Source organism: Thamnophis elegans, chromosome 5, assembly GCF_009769535.1.
Source record: "Thamnophis elegans isolate rThaEle1 chromosome 5, rThaEle1.pri, whole genome shotgun sequence".
Classification (NCBI taxonomy): domain Eukaryota; kingdom Metazoa; phylum Chordata; class Lepidosauria; order Squamata; family Colubridae; genus Thamnophis; species Thamnophis elegans.
In genome coordinates, this window is record NC_045545.1 from 15,661,508 (window position 1) to 15,676,851 (window position 15,344).

Genomic DNA, 15,344 nt, shown 5'->3' on the forward strand with positions numbered 1-15,344 from the left:
TGAAGTCCACCCATCTTAAACTTGCAAAGATTGAGTAATTCAGTAATTATTCATTCCCTAAAGTTCAAATAATTATTCATTCCCTAAAAAGTTGTTTGGAGGATACTTTAAAGTTAAGAATGAGTTAGGCAAAAATGCAGGAGTTTATACCGGTGTTTTTTCTTCTTCTTCCTGTTAAAAGTTCACTTTAAAGGTACTCTTTAAAGGGGCTCTGTGATTAGGGGAAAAAAATCTGTGCAGTGAAAAGACTCCTGAAGAAAAAAAGATGTGGTTGAGAAAGAGCTCAACTTCCTTTCCCTGCTCACCTTGTACTTTAAAAAATTGACTACTTCCTTTTAAGATTTAGATTTAGATTTATTTTATTTGTATGCCGCCCTTCTCCAGGAGGGACTCAGGGCGGCGAACAATTCAAAAGGGGAAAAGGGGAACATAAAACACAGTACAAGTAGTTAAAATAGGTAAGAATCACACAACCACACAGGTCGAGAGGGGAGGGGAACTCATCAACCCCAGGCCTGCCGGCAAAGCCAGGTTTTAACGGCTTTTCGGAAGGCCTGGAGAGAGGTGAGGGTCCGAATCTCTGCAGGGAGTTCGTTCCAGAGGGCCGGAGCTGCTACAGAGAAGGCCCTCCCCCGGGTAGTAGCCAGGTGGCATTGGCTGGTAGACGGAACCCGGAGGAGGCCGACCCTGTGTGATCTAATGGGTCTTTGGGAGGTAATTGGCAGCAGGCGGTCTCTCAGGTACCCAGGTCCAATACCATGAAGGGCTTTATAAGTTACGACTAGCACTTTGAAGCGTATCCGGAGACTGATCGGTACCCAGTGCAGCTCGCGGAGGATAAATGTAACGTGGGTGTACCGAGGTGCACCCACAATCGCTCGCGCGGCTGCGTTCTGGACGAGTTGAAGTCTCCGAATACTCTTCAAGGGCTGCCCCATGTAGATTGTATTCAGCTTCCGTTGTCATTCTATATGAAAGGAGGGAGACATCTGAGATTTTCGGTGATGGGCACTTTCCTATCACAGTATTTCTACTTCCTGATCTCTCTAAAACATTTTCAAGTCAAGCTGATGTTTGAACATAGAGTGGAAGAAAAAAAAACACACACCTTGGAATGCAGGTTGTGATAAAGACTTCCTACCAATGAGGGACAGAAATGTGATGATCAGAGAACTACCAAGAAGCAGTCTATCTAGAAGCAGATCTGAGGCTTTTCAAGGGCAAAAATAAATAAATAAATAAAAATCATTACAATTATTTTGTATAGGGAGTGATTTTGAAGCTGGTATTAGATCTACTGTAACAATACCAGGACAGTTGATATCATGAAAACGGACATATTCAGAGCTAATGTTGATCTTCCACAAGATCTGCCTAAGTCCTGTAGTTTAGCAACATTCCTCTGCTATATGAAGCATGACAACATAACTTATTTTTCCTTAGAGTTAGGTGAGAGAGGAATCACAACCCTCTTTGCTTTTATAATATGCAATTCTTTTTGCTTTCCATTACAGGCTCAGCATGTCTCACATACATTGAATCTTATATTTGCTTAGTCTAATTGCTTGGAGTAGAAGGAGAAAATACATTTTATTTTCATTTGATAAGTATAGCGTGTATTCAATCTTTGAAATTAAGTCACTTGTATTTAATTTTTTGACACATGTCTATTTAGAACTTGTGCCTGTTAAACCTTTTAGTTTTAAATGTAGATGCATCACAAAGGAAAAATACTTTGCGTGGCATTGGCTTTAATTAACATTTTAATAACTGAAAATAACCAAGTTTGAATTTTATTTAGTTTGCTTTGGAGAGATAGACAAATCTATTTTTCTGGAAACATCTTAAATTTGCTACTGGTATAAAGAAAGAGACATCAGTGTTTATTTTGTGAAGAATCCTTAAAACTTCAAAATGTAAAATATACATATTCCTTTTTCACATAATCACACATTTTTCTAAGATGTATTGTTAGCAATGTTAAAAATATGTCAAAATTATTGTTGGTTACTATTTGTTCAAATTTAATCTTTTATTATCAATGTACTACCTAAATTCCTATTTACCAAACATAGTTTTTATCAATAAGGAAGTTTGATAAAAGTATTGCTAGAAAGCTAGCAACTTTTACAAAATTTTTGGAAATGAATGGGCTAAGTTATCCCATTTAAAAATTAGAGGAAAAAAATCAGTGTAAATCTTGTTGGGAAGAAAATTGAATGGTTGATTGCTTCTGCTGAAATAAACTCTATAAAACCTTGTGGATTAATATTGATTCATCTTTAACACTCTTGTTTTTGCTGTAGCAGGCTTAACACAGTCTTCCTTCTGGCAGTCATTAGAGGAATTATTATCCTCATATAAAGGTCATAGTCATGGTCAGCCATCTGGAAATAACATTATAGTGGGATGCAAGCCCATGTAAGAACCTATTATCTCATTTTCTAAAGTTATGTCATACATAACTGATGAGTGTTTGTACTAGTATCTGCACAATTCTTATGTCCTATGTTGGTAGGAATCAGGCATGTTGTAGAACCACATGTGACTGATTTGCATTTCACCAAACAGTGCCATTGTGAAACTGGTGCAGCAGTTTGCAAAAATTGCTATAAACTACATGAGTGAATTTAATCAAGCACTATTTTTCTTACCTCCTTTTCTTTCTTTTCTAGGCATAGATGTTCTCCATCATTTAGGCCTAAGTGGGCAAGCTATGCATCATCCAACAACAGGGTCTACGATAGACTTGTCACATGCTTCATCACCTCAAGGGATTCAACTAACTGCATTTGGAGTTCTTTTATCCACTCAGACAGCCATTGAAGTTCCCATCTCTCAAGTGGGAGCAGCAGCCTTCGGTTCCAATTTTGCCATACTAATTAGCTTATGCTCTTACAGAGTAAACAATGCCTTTCTTTTCAGTATTAGGAATAAAAATAGACTCCAGTTTGGTATACAGCTGCTACCAAGGAAGATAATGGTGCACACTGGAGGGAAGCACTCTGTATACTTTGATTATCGGGTTCACGACGAGCAGTGGCACACATTTGCTATTGATGTTACAGAAAAATCGGTCTCCCTATTTACTCAATGTGGAAGGAAACACTTCAGCAAGGAGATTCTTTCCAAAGTACAGTTTGATTCACACAGCTTATTTACCTTAGGAAGAATGAACCCCCAGTCAGTCAACTTTGAAGGTGTGTTATGTCAGCTGGATATTATCCCCTCTGCACAAGCCTTGACAAACTATTGTAAATATGTGAAACTACAGTGTCGCCAAGCTGATACATACCGATCTCATACAATTTCTCCAAGCGTGGTAGACTCAAGCAAGCTGTTGGATGAAGTAACTCAACCATTAAATAAAAGAAAAGGTACACTAAATCTTCCTATCAGTAAGTCAGCATCGGTCAAAGATCCTCAAGAATTGATGGAGACAACTTCTTCCTTGACTCCTCTTTCCTTAGGGAATATTGCTGCCTTGTCAGAACCAAATGACGAGCAAATTGTGAATGTCTCCAAAGAACATCAACATTATGTTATTAAAAGGAAAGGGGATTCCTTGCCTCTAACAAAATTAACTTTAAATCATACAGACTCTGTGAAACAAAATATAAAAAGAAAAGCGAATTCCAATTTGCTGTTTTCCATAAAGCAGCCTAAAGCCAAACATATGATGAAAAATACATCAAAGCCATATTTATATGAACAAATGGATATGCATCAGTTTTTAAATACAACATTGTATGAGGATTTTCATTCCGAACCTTTAATTAATCGGTTTAGCTCATGGGATGAGCATACAGTTCAGACTGATGAGATTTATAATGGAGAAGGCAACTATGAATTTGATGCAGTTTATTATGACTATGATTATGAAGAATGGGAGAGACTACTTGACATGGAAAATCTTAAGGGGTCTAAAGGAGATCCTGGACAGGTGGTAAGTGGCTTTCATTTATGGTATCTAATATAAGAATTCTACAGCCACATTACAGGGATTTACCAAGGTTATTATAATGCAGGAATTTCCTGTAATTTCAGTTTTCTATGCTAATAGTGGTAAGATGAGAAATAACCTGGGCTTTGGGTATTTTATAACAATGAATATTTTGTCGTAGATAGATTTCCTGAAAATTCTAGAGATATGTTTATAGAACAAAGAACCAGAAATAAGGAACTGCTGTCCCCCAAAAGTATTAGAGTTTGGAGATCACGAGGCTAAGTAAAACTGGACTACATTATTTTCCCCATGAATTAAAAGCCATTATTCAAGTGATAAAAGTTCCTCAATCCATTCTACTTCTGATGCCTAATTCTTTTTTGTGATGGTAAATGTATATTGTGAATATAGAATCGATTAGACCAGGGCAATATTCTTTACATGAAAGTTAGATGGGAATTTTTCACCTCGTCTCCATGAATTCCCACCCAATATGTTTATAGATTCATACCTCTGTAGTCTTCCTAGAAAACTGATACTTTAGAAAAAATCTGAAATGATCCAGCCTCACGTCTATGGAGATTCTTAGTCATCCAGGCAGTGGTGGGTTGCAGGCGGTACGCCCCAGTACAGGTGTACTGGAGCCTGCCTGGAGCCCTGGATACTGTTCCGTTCTGGTGCTCCGGAGGGCCCACCTGCCCGTCCGAGCTCCTTATCTGTCTTTTAAGGCTTCTGCACTTCCGTGCACACGCATGGCGCATACAGAGTCTGCGCGATGCTCCGCGGAGCAGCTGGAGCATCGTGGAGGCTCACGGAGGCACTAAGACGCATGTGTGCACTGCGTGCGTCCATATGGACGCCGCCGGGCCCGTTCCAACTGTACCAGTTGGAACGGGATCTGGAACCCACCACTGCATCTAGACCATGGTTGTCTCAAAGGTGCTTTTGCAAAAGGCAACTGGACTGTCTTTGGTTTTCCTTGAAGATACTTTGCTTCTCATCCAAAAGGCTGAAGAAATGAAACTCAAAAGCAAGCCAGAAGAATGTAGCCTACTTGAAAATGGTGCCAGAATTAAAAAAAACAAAATAGTTTCAGCCCAGATTTAGCGCACCTGATTATTGGGTACCTGGGGAACTAATGTTGAGAAATTAATCTTCTGAAACCTTGTAGATCTGTTCTACAGAGGCTTCCGTGTAAATGCATCTATTCAAACTTACGACTCGTGGGCTGGATGCTTCATGCACTGGCCACGCCAACCCCCGTTTTAGTGAAGGAGAAAAAAGTCATGATATGTCACCTGATGACAACGTGATGACGCAAGTTTGACACCCCTGATCTATAGAGTTACTAGCATGCTCAGAAGCTAGCAATTTTCTTCTCAGTCATTAAAGAAGAAACTGACAAGAAAGGCCTAACTTTATTTTTGTAGCTAGAAGGCAGGGGAAAGACTTTTGTCATGCCTTGGAGGAATCCTCTTCCTTTAATATTGCCTTTTGAGGAGAAAGGAAGAGCAGGGATAATGTAGTAAAAAATGCACTATTACTGTAAAAGACGAAATAAGAGAGAAACAAAAAACAAAAGGAAGAGGACAAAGGAATTAAGGAAGCTTCTAAGGCTGTGCACTTGGGAGGATGTCAGGAGATTGTAGAGAGTTTGATACCTCTGATAGCAAAAAATGCATAATGGCCAATAGAAACAAGGGAGATCTGCACAGGTAGTGCAAAAAGATTTTCTGCTGAGGGACGGAAGGAAGGGTGGTTTGCAAACCATGGCTGTTGTGTGACCACAACTAATTTTGATTTAGTCTATAAAACAAAGTTAAGCAGATTATGGGTTAGCTGCTGACCCATAATCTTAGAGAGAGAAAGAGAGGGACAGATAGAAAGGGAGAGACAGAGGGAGGGACACACACACACACACACACACACACACACATCTATTTCCCACAGAAAAGAAAACAACGGGAGCCACAAAACCTGGGTAGGCGTGGCTGGGGGGTGTCATGTGACTGGGTGGGAGTGAGCGATGTCAAGTTGGCCATGCCCACCCAGTTTTTGTGGCTCCCGGTGTTTTCTGTGGGAAAAATGGCATTTTGCGTGTTTAAGGTTTTAGACCCCCTGGGTTAGCATATTATATGAACATATATAGCCATTGCTTGCTCCTCTAAATATATTTTTGTTCCATGAACTACTGATATTACTGTAACTGATCTAGGCTGCTTTCAACTGTATTCTTTTCATGAGGTTTGTTATTTTATTGGCTTTTAAATCTGTGTATTGTTAAGTTGTCAGTCTCTTTGGTGCCATAAGATTCTGCGACTGTTTTTTCATAGAATGCCAAACTATGGTTTCTTTTAACCATATATCATTGAATAAACCACAGTAACTTAATTCATATGATATAGCAGTGGTTCCCAAACTTGGCAACTTTAAGACTTGTGTACTTCAACTCCCATAATTCTCCAGCCAGCAGAGCTAACCCTAACCACAGTGGGAACCACTGTGATATAGTAAGCTATACATTGTAGTTCAGAAACTACAATGGCTAATTCACCCAATCCAAAATCCAAATAATTTGATAAATGTCTTTTCAAACAATCCACATTATGTATCCATGTTATAGGGCGTGTCAATTTTTTCAGCTTTCAATTTACAAACATTGCGAGTGTTCAAAAGTTGTGACATGCCTTGGGGATTGTAAAGATACTTTGGTTACTTTAATATAATTTAGATGTTTTTATTAAGTAACTACATAAATATAACTTTTTAACATTTTGTTTGTTTCATAATGACCTTTTACTATATATTCCTTTTCCATTCTGCACAAATGAAACTTTAGAATCTTTATCATAGTAGTCATGAGGGATGCTTCATGTATCTTTATATGTGTGCAACTATGAATGCACACACCTGAAGAACAATATGCAAATACAATATGCAAATACAACTAACTTATTTTACATAATGGAATTCCTATAGGGGTTTCTAGTATATTTATGGTTCAAATAAGTAACTGTCCAAAATTCTTTTTCAGCTTCATTTATCAGAAGTATTACATCATTGCCAACCAAGTTTTAAAGTAAAGTTGCTTCAGTATTGGACCAAAAAAACATGGTGGAATATTTAACATGTACATCAATAATTATGAATGTTAATTGTTCAGTGCAAAACTAGAAACTAAAAAAAAATCTCTATATTAGTATCTTATATTCCCAAAAATGATTTTTTTTTGTCCCTGAAAAATATGAAGGGAACACAATCCTTATACTGGTGTATACATTCCCATAACCAGGGAACACTGAAATATGTCTACTGGTTATGGGAATGTATGATGTTAGATGTTTTGGGGCAATAAACGTTAAACTTTTATAAAGCTCTTTTCATGGTATGTTTTGTAAAATATATATGCCAGGCACCCTGCGTGGTTTCCCTCCATGATTAGGTGCCAAAAAATTCCTTGCTTATTTGGGTGTTATATCAACCACAAAATGAGTTTCAGTTGTTTATTTTAACTATTCCTGCTGCCAGAATTCTGGCTTAGCCTGGTATGTGAACATGGCTAATGCCTACTATGCTTATTCTTAGAGTAAATAGACAAGAGTGGCAACTTTTACAGGTCTGCTCAGGTACTATGAACAGTTAGCATGCTCATTTGATGCTGCCTTTGCTTCTGTTCCATACATTCAAGTGATCCGGGGTTATTTTGTTTTCTAAGTCTAGAATGGCTGCTAATTTTAAAGTCCCTAAGGACAGAAGGGCTGGGAAGAATTTTTTCTATTTATATACATTTATGAAACTATCAGTTCTCTACCAAACGAACGTCATGCATTTAATTCATACTCTTTGTGTGTGTGTGTGTATAGAATTTTGTGTGATGCTTTATTGCTTACAATCAAGTAAAAAAAATTGCACTAGACTTAAAAAACAAACCAACCAAAAACAATCAAATAAATGGAGAAGCCAGAAATTTTCCTATGATTTGTAGAATCAGTTATAATAGTTCATGATTGCTAATTCCCCATCATCCTAAAAAAGAGTGGGGAGAACTGAAGGAAACAAGGACCACAGTTAATTCTGTTCATTTTCATTGTAATCTATTAAATTGCTTCCAAATATTTATGGACAACGCCATTTCAGAAAGAAGGATTGTTCAGTAGAGAAAGTGATTGCATTCCTGTATCTCTTATAGTAAGGTTACAACCACTTATATTAATTTATCAGCTTGGTAATGACTTAAAAATGTCTGCATTAAGAAACTCAACATGACTATTTTCAAGGCAGATGCACCTCTGAATGTATCCCAACTTTCCCAATGAAGGCAGCATGTTAGAAATCCTGACATTGTTGAAGGTATTGAGGGATCTGGTAAGGAAATATCACTGAAACGATGATCCAGTGGGTCGTGCCTTATCTAGTATATTTTTTAAAATGTAGTTATTTTAGTTAGACTTCTGCAAGATTGAATCTGTGCAGCTTTAATATAATTTGGCAGCTAATTATACTTTTCATTCCTATCTGCTTTGCCTTTATTACATCAGACCACAATGAAAATGATTGTTGTATTACAATTCTAACTCCATCTCCAAATAAAAGACTGAATTTGGCACAAATTCAGGAATTGTGGTGATAGGCTTTAGGGATTTGGATTGGCCTTCAGTTCTAAAAAATATTGAGCTCCATAAAGCAAATTAATTACTTTCTATCAACAAAATTGAAGATGATGTTCCCAGATGTACCAAAAGAGTATTAAAATAACAACAACACTTCATTGGAGATTCTTGACAGTATATTTTATAAGTGTCTTTTCTAGAGATGCAGTTTGGTCAACCATCCCAAAATACTTTTAGAGCTTAGCTTGCTCATTTGGTGCCCTGCCTATTTGCCAACTGTTTCAGTGATGATCTGGCTAAAACCTTACTTTTTGTTAATTTATGGCCTTCTTTACAATATATGATGAGTGTTTGCAGACTTCTTGTTATTCCTGTAGATATTCTGGAAATGGTTAGACAGTTTGTACATTTGATCAGCTCTATGTAGCTATAGGGATTTAAAGGCATTTCTAATTTTGTTGGTGTATTTTTCAATAAGGATATGTATAAAATTAAGAAGTGGTCAAAAGTTGGCCAACCCTATCTTAATACTCGCATGTCTATCAAGTTATCTTGGCTTAACCAATCAAGCAGCCACAAATATAGGTGGCTGTCATAAAGGCTATTGGTTTGCAGTTTACATGATCTTCGTCTTTTTATATTATTCCGATACAAATAAATAGATGCAAGGCTGATGGCCTATCAATTTATATATCTTTTCTTATTTTCAGTCCTTGATAACTTAATTACAATCTAAACCACGCTGTAGTGGTCATTAACTGAAGTTTCTTGCTTAAACTGCTATTGTATATTAATAAGTACTGTGTCTCAGTACTGTGTCTAGATAGTAACAAGAAGTTACTATCTGAGCCATCTAACCACGGTTGCTGTTCTTCTAAGGCACATGTTAGTCATTGTGGTATGTAATGTCATCTGGCTACTACCCGGGGGAGGGCCTTCTCTGTGGCGGCTCCGGCCCTTTGGAACGAACTCCCCGCAGAGATTCGGACCCTCACCTCTCTCCAGGCCTTCCGAAAAGCCGTTAAAACCTGGCTGTGTCGGCAGGCCTGGGGTCGATGAGTTCCCTTCCCCTCTCGAATCATGTGGCTTTTGGTTGTTTTTAAATACCATGTACTTTTGTAGTTTTTGTGTTTTTCCCTTCCCCTTCTTGGGTTTGTGCGCCGCCCTGAGTCCCGCCGGGAATAGGGCAGCATATAAATAAAATGAAACTCAAACTCAACTCAAACTAATGTAATTTATAATTTCAAAAATTCTATGCACTTATTGTAGGTAGGGAAACTATTGTAGGTAGGGAAACTAAACTAATCTATTGTAGGTAGGGCATCTATTGTAGGTAGAGAAAATAAACTAATGAATAATTTCAATTTCGGAAAGACAAATTTTAAGATAGTAATTCCTATGCTGGATTTTTGTGTTCATATTTTATTTTGTTTCATTTCCCCTTTAGGGACCCCCAGGTCTTCCAGGATTACCTGGCCCAGCAGGAAAGCGAGGCCCAAGAGTGAGTAAAAGATATCTGTTTCCAGAAATACACCTTTTCACAACCAAGTAGACCTCTTATTTCTGAACTGTCTTAATACATAAAAAAATGAAATGTTTTTAATTGCTCTTCTCTAGGAAATTAGCGGTGCATTTTGTAAATTGAAACTGAATGTAAACTTTGAACGAATGTGATAACAAAAAATATATCAGGCTACATGTTACTCATCTTCATTTTTTGTCATTCCTTAGGTTTAGGTTTTTAGGTTTTATTGGGATTTATATGCCGCCCTTTTCCCTGAGGGGACTCAGGGCGGCTTACAACCACAGGGGAGGGGAAGTGCAAGGTCAAAACAAACACTTTGTGAACAAAAGAAAAATAATAAAACACAACTTTCATTCAGCAATCAAACACTCGGGCGGGTAATTGGAAGCCTATCCCCAGGCCTGCTGGGAGAGCCAGATCTTGAGGGCTGCGCGGAAGGTCTGGATCGTGGTGAGGGTGCGGATCTCCATGGGGAGCTCGTTCCATAGGGTCGGGGCAGCAACAGAAAAGGCTCTCCTCCGTGTGGTCGCCAGTCGACATTGACTGGCAGATGGAATTCGGAGGAGGCCCAGTCTGTGCGATCTGATTGGTCGATTTAGGGAGGCAATCGGCAGAAGGCGGTCTCTCAAGTACCCAGATCCACTACCATGGAGTGCTTTAAAGATGGTCATCATTATCCTGAAGCGCACCCGGAGACCAACAGGCAGCCAGTGCAGCTCGCGGAGGACAGGTGTAACGTGGGCGAACCGAGGTGCGCCCACTATCACTCGCGCGGCTGCATTTTGGACTAGCTGTAGTCGCCGGATGCACTTCAGGGGCAACCCCATGTAGAGCCCATTGCAGTATTCCAGTCTAGAGATCACAAGGGCTCGAGTGACTGTTGTGAGGGCCCCCCGATCTAGGTAGGGCCGCAACTGGCGGACCAGGCGAACCTGGGCAAATGCCCCCCTGGTCACAGCTGACAGCTGATGGTCAAAAGTCAGCTGTGGATCCAGGAGGACTCCTAAGTTGCGGACCCTATCTGAGGGGTATAAAATTTGACCCCCCAGCCTAAGCGTTGGTGTATTAGCCAAATTATTGGGGGGGAAACACAACAGCCACTCGGTCTTATCCGGGTTGAGCACCAGTTTGTTAGCACTCATCCAGTTCTTAACGGCCTCCAGACCCCGGTTCATCACGTCCACCGCTTCATTGAGTTGGCACGGGGCGGACAGATACAATTGCGTATCGTCCGCATATTGATGGTATTTTATCCCGTGCCTCCGAATGATCTCGCCCAGCGGTTTCATGTATATGTTAAATAGTAGGGGGGATAGGACCGAACCCTGAGGTACTCCACATGTTAGGGGCCTCAGGGACGATCTCTGCCCCCCTACTAACACCGACTGCGACCTGTCCGAGAGGTAGGAGGAGAACCACCGCAAAACAGTGCCTCCCACTCCCACCTCCCGCAGTCGTCGCAGAAGGATACCATGGTCGATGGTATCGAAAGCCGCTGAGAGGTCAAGGAGAACCAGGATGGACGCATAGCCTCCATCTCTGGCCCTCCAGAGATCATCGGTCAATGCGACCAAAGCGGTTTCTGTGCTGTAACCAGGTCTGAAGCCGGACTGGAAGGGGTCAAGATAACTAGCTTCCTCCAAGGCCCGTCGAAGCTGAAAGGCCACCACCTTCTCAACAACCTTCCCGATAAATTCCTCTCATCAATATGTCTCTGAAGCCCAGTGTCCAATTTTATTTCCTTTTTGGAATGAGGTAAAATGGACTTCCTAGAATTTTACATTCTGAAGGTAGAAAGCAGAAAGCAGCAAAGTAACTGGTGTGAGCTTTCACTGCTGATATCTCTTCAGCAATGTTGAGCTTCAGGTTTTAATAACTGTGATTTAAAGAATATATTTCCTTTAGTTGCTGGCAAAACATTAAGAAATATGCTCTCTAGGCCATAGTCCCTAAATCCTTAAGTGCAAGACTGAAACTGTTAAAGTTGCAATCATATAATGCCTCTTTACTCTTTTGGTGTAGTAACAATGTGATTGACTACAGGAAATTTCTCTCTCTTTTGGTAAAACAATGAATTGTGAGTGTAATAATGCACACATATATTTTTAAAAATTAACAAAATTTCTATAAGCAAAAATTCTGAAATCCAGAACTTTCCTGCTGGTTATTATACATTTTATTGTTATTTATTTATTTTTTGTCTGTGAGATATATGTTAACAATATTTACATAATAACATGCAAACAGATTTTAGCTTTTTTCTGTTAAACATTGGTTGAGGCATTAAGAAAGGAATTTCTGGCATGTTATGATGAACAAAAACTAACTCATCAAAAACATGTTAGCCTGGTTTATATTAAAGTTAACTGCACTGATGCAGATTCCATGTATGTTGGCAGGCAGCATAAAAAAATCTTCCCCGTCTGATGACTGAAAATTTGGCATGTCTTTTTACCAACTGGATAAAGAGAAATTTATAAAGTGTCCATTTATTATTTCCCACCCACTCTGTAAGACTAATTATCACTGGCTAAGTTGTCAAATGACAAACAGTTTAGTTAGAGAAGATGTTTGAACCCACCCATTATGGCTTCATATGATATGTCAGCAAGTCCATTAAGTCTCATTTGGCAATAATGACTTTATAATCCTTGTTTAATATTATATATGAATTGAAATGCTAATAGAAATGATAGGGCTATATTTGTTATTCAAAATCACAAAAAGAATGACATTTTTACCGAATTCCTTTGAATACAAAACTCAATCCTGATAAGTAACTTATGCATGAAACTTATTTTTACAAATGAAGTGCTGCTGCATTGGCTTCGGTTATCAAAAGCACATGGAATTGATATTGTAGCATTTTCATTAGTTAGCCATACAGAAAAGAATATAGGTAGTCTTCAAATCGTAACAGTTCATTTAGTGACTCTTTGAAGTTACAACGGCGCTGAAAAAGGTGACTTACAACCATTTTTCACTCTTATGACAGTTGCAGCATCCCCATGATAAAAAATCAGATGCTTGGAACTGACTCTTGCAGTGTCCTGGGACCATGTGATCATGTTTTGACCTTCTGACAAGCAAAATCAATAGGAAAGGCAGATTCATTTTACAACTGTGTAACTTACTTAACAACTGCAGTGATTTACTTAACAACTGTGGCAAGAAAGATCTTAAAATGGAGCAAAAGTTGTTACTAACTTAACAACTGCAGTGATTCACTTAACTGTTTCACTTAGCAACAGTAATTTTGGATTCAATTATTGTTGTAAGTCGAGGACTATATGTATGCCTTTAAATATTATCTGAATAAGTCTTTAATATTCTGAAAAATATGATATAGGCATTCCACTCCACCTCTTTTCATAAATAAATACGTGAGGACAAAAAGTGCACCATGGTATCTTTCTTTCTACTTCAGCCATGAATCTCCATTCTAGTAGGAGCCATAATACTTGCCTCTTCCATGTTTTAGGGCTGTGATGGCGAACCTATGGCATGTGTGCCACAGGTGGCACGCGGAGCCATATTTGCTGGGACGGCAGCCATCAGCTCTGGCGCGCATCTGTGCGCCGGCCAGCTGATTTTCAGCCTTCCGGATGGTGGGGGAGGCCTTCGGGAGGTATGTGTAGGTGGGGTTGTGCACGCATGCGCAGGTGGGGTTGCGTGCACGATAGCGCGCACATACACAATTTTGGCACACCTTTAGAAAAAGGTTAGCCATCACCGTTTTAGGGTCTGTCAGAATGGCATAACAATCCACATACTCTTGAGTTTTCATAGTAGAGAGACATACCTGTTACGTTATGTCATGTCTCTGTGTATGAGGTTTCACCCACTCCTCTGGAAAAGGAGGAAATCTCTATTTTTACACAGTGTATATCCGATGTGGTCAATGTAACTAAAACCACCCATGTTTTAGCTGAGAAAAATATGCGATGAATATATTGTTTAGTCTCTTTGTCAAATGCCATCCTGTGACTCATTATGCCAACAGGATGCTTTTAAGATTCTCAACACAGAGGAGAGCAGTGTGTGTTCTCTTCCTGCTCTATTGCTGGCTATGATTCCAAATGTAGCCATGCAAACTAGTAGCCTTTGAGACCCTGAGAGACCCAGGGTAATTTTAATCTATTAAAATTGGTGGCTAACAAGAGATGTTGGTGAGGGAAGGAATAATCTACTTTATGGCTGTAGAACTTCATCATTTAGTAGAAACACTGTGTATATATGTACATTTGAGATTATGCATTATTTTATATGCATGTATGAGTACTTTCTTCACTCAATTTTGTTTCATGATAATTTCTTCTCTGGGACCTAATTTAGCCCTATAATCACTTTGATTGCCTTACATGAGGTTTTCTACCTTGTGCAGGGGTGGGTTTCAAAAATTGCAACAACGAGTTCACTGCCCCGTTGCTGGGTGGGTGTGGCCTAGTCAGCCTCCTGCACCACCTTCCCCAGGCTTCGGAAATTTTCCTCAAACCTCCAGGAGGGTGAAAACTGTTTCCCTTGGGCTCTGGAGGCCCTCCAGGGGCTGGAAACAGGCCCGTTTCCGGACTTCTGGAACTTCCAGTTTTCGCCCTCCCCAGGCTCTGGAGACTTTCCTTGAGCATCCAGGAGGGCGAAAACTGCTTCCCTGGCCTCTGGAGGCCAGAAACAGGGCAGTTTCCGGACTTCCGTAACCTCCGGTAGGCCCATTCCCCCCCCCCCCGAGTCTTTGCGCAGGCCCTGCACTTACCTGGCATGATGAACGTGGGAGGGGTGGGAGGGGCATGGTGGGCATGGCTAGGGGTGGCATTTGGGGGTTCTTTGAACTCTGCAGAATCCTAGCCAAACCTGTGCAAACTCCCACCCCTGATCTTGTCAATATCCTTTGTGAGGTGGGATAATTAGAACTCTACACAGAATTCCAAGCGTACAGTCACATAATAGTTTTGTATGAAAGTATTACTATATTGGCTATTTTATTTTCAGTGTACTATCAAATGATTTCAAGTAGGAAGGTTGCTTTTTACATTGGCTTCCTTTCGACCATAATTCCAGACCTTCCTTAGCAGTTTCAGCTTAGCCCAAATCCCACTATCAAATTTCCTAAATGTTGATCTTCTCTAGTGCTCTCCAGATATTTTAGATTAGGACTCTGATGCTAGCAAGAATCACTGACTATTGCAGAAATGATAATCCAACAATACATCATCAAAAAAGATCCTTGTTGGCAAAGCTGGAGTTGTCACGTCATCTCCTACAGTAC

General features: G+C 39.7%; 1 protein-coding gene across 1 annotated transcript in view; it reads left to right on the forward strand.

Moving 5' to 3' along the window:
* The first annotated feature begins 1,325 nt into the window (after window positions 1-1,325).
* The window catches only part of COL24A1 (collagen type XXIV alpha 1 chain), a 136,012-nt gene continuing 121,993 nt past the window's right edge, over window positions 1,326-15,344 (forward strand). The window contains exons 1-3 of the mRNA XM_032217720.1: window positions 1,326-1,449; window positions 2,676-3,946; window positions 10,004-10,057. Of these exons, the coding sequence (XP_032073611.1) occupies window positions 1,326-1,449; window positions 2,676-3,946; window positions 10,004-10,057 (1,449 nt within the window). The remainder of the gene's footprint in view (window positions 1,450-2,675; window positions 3,947-10,003; window positions 10,058-15,344) is intronic.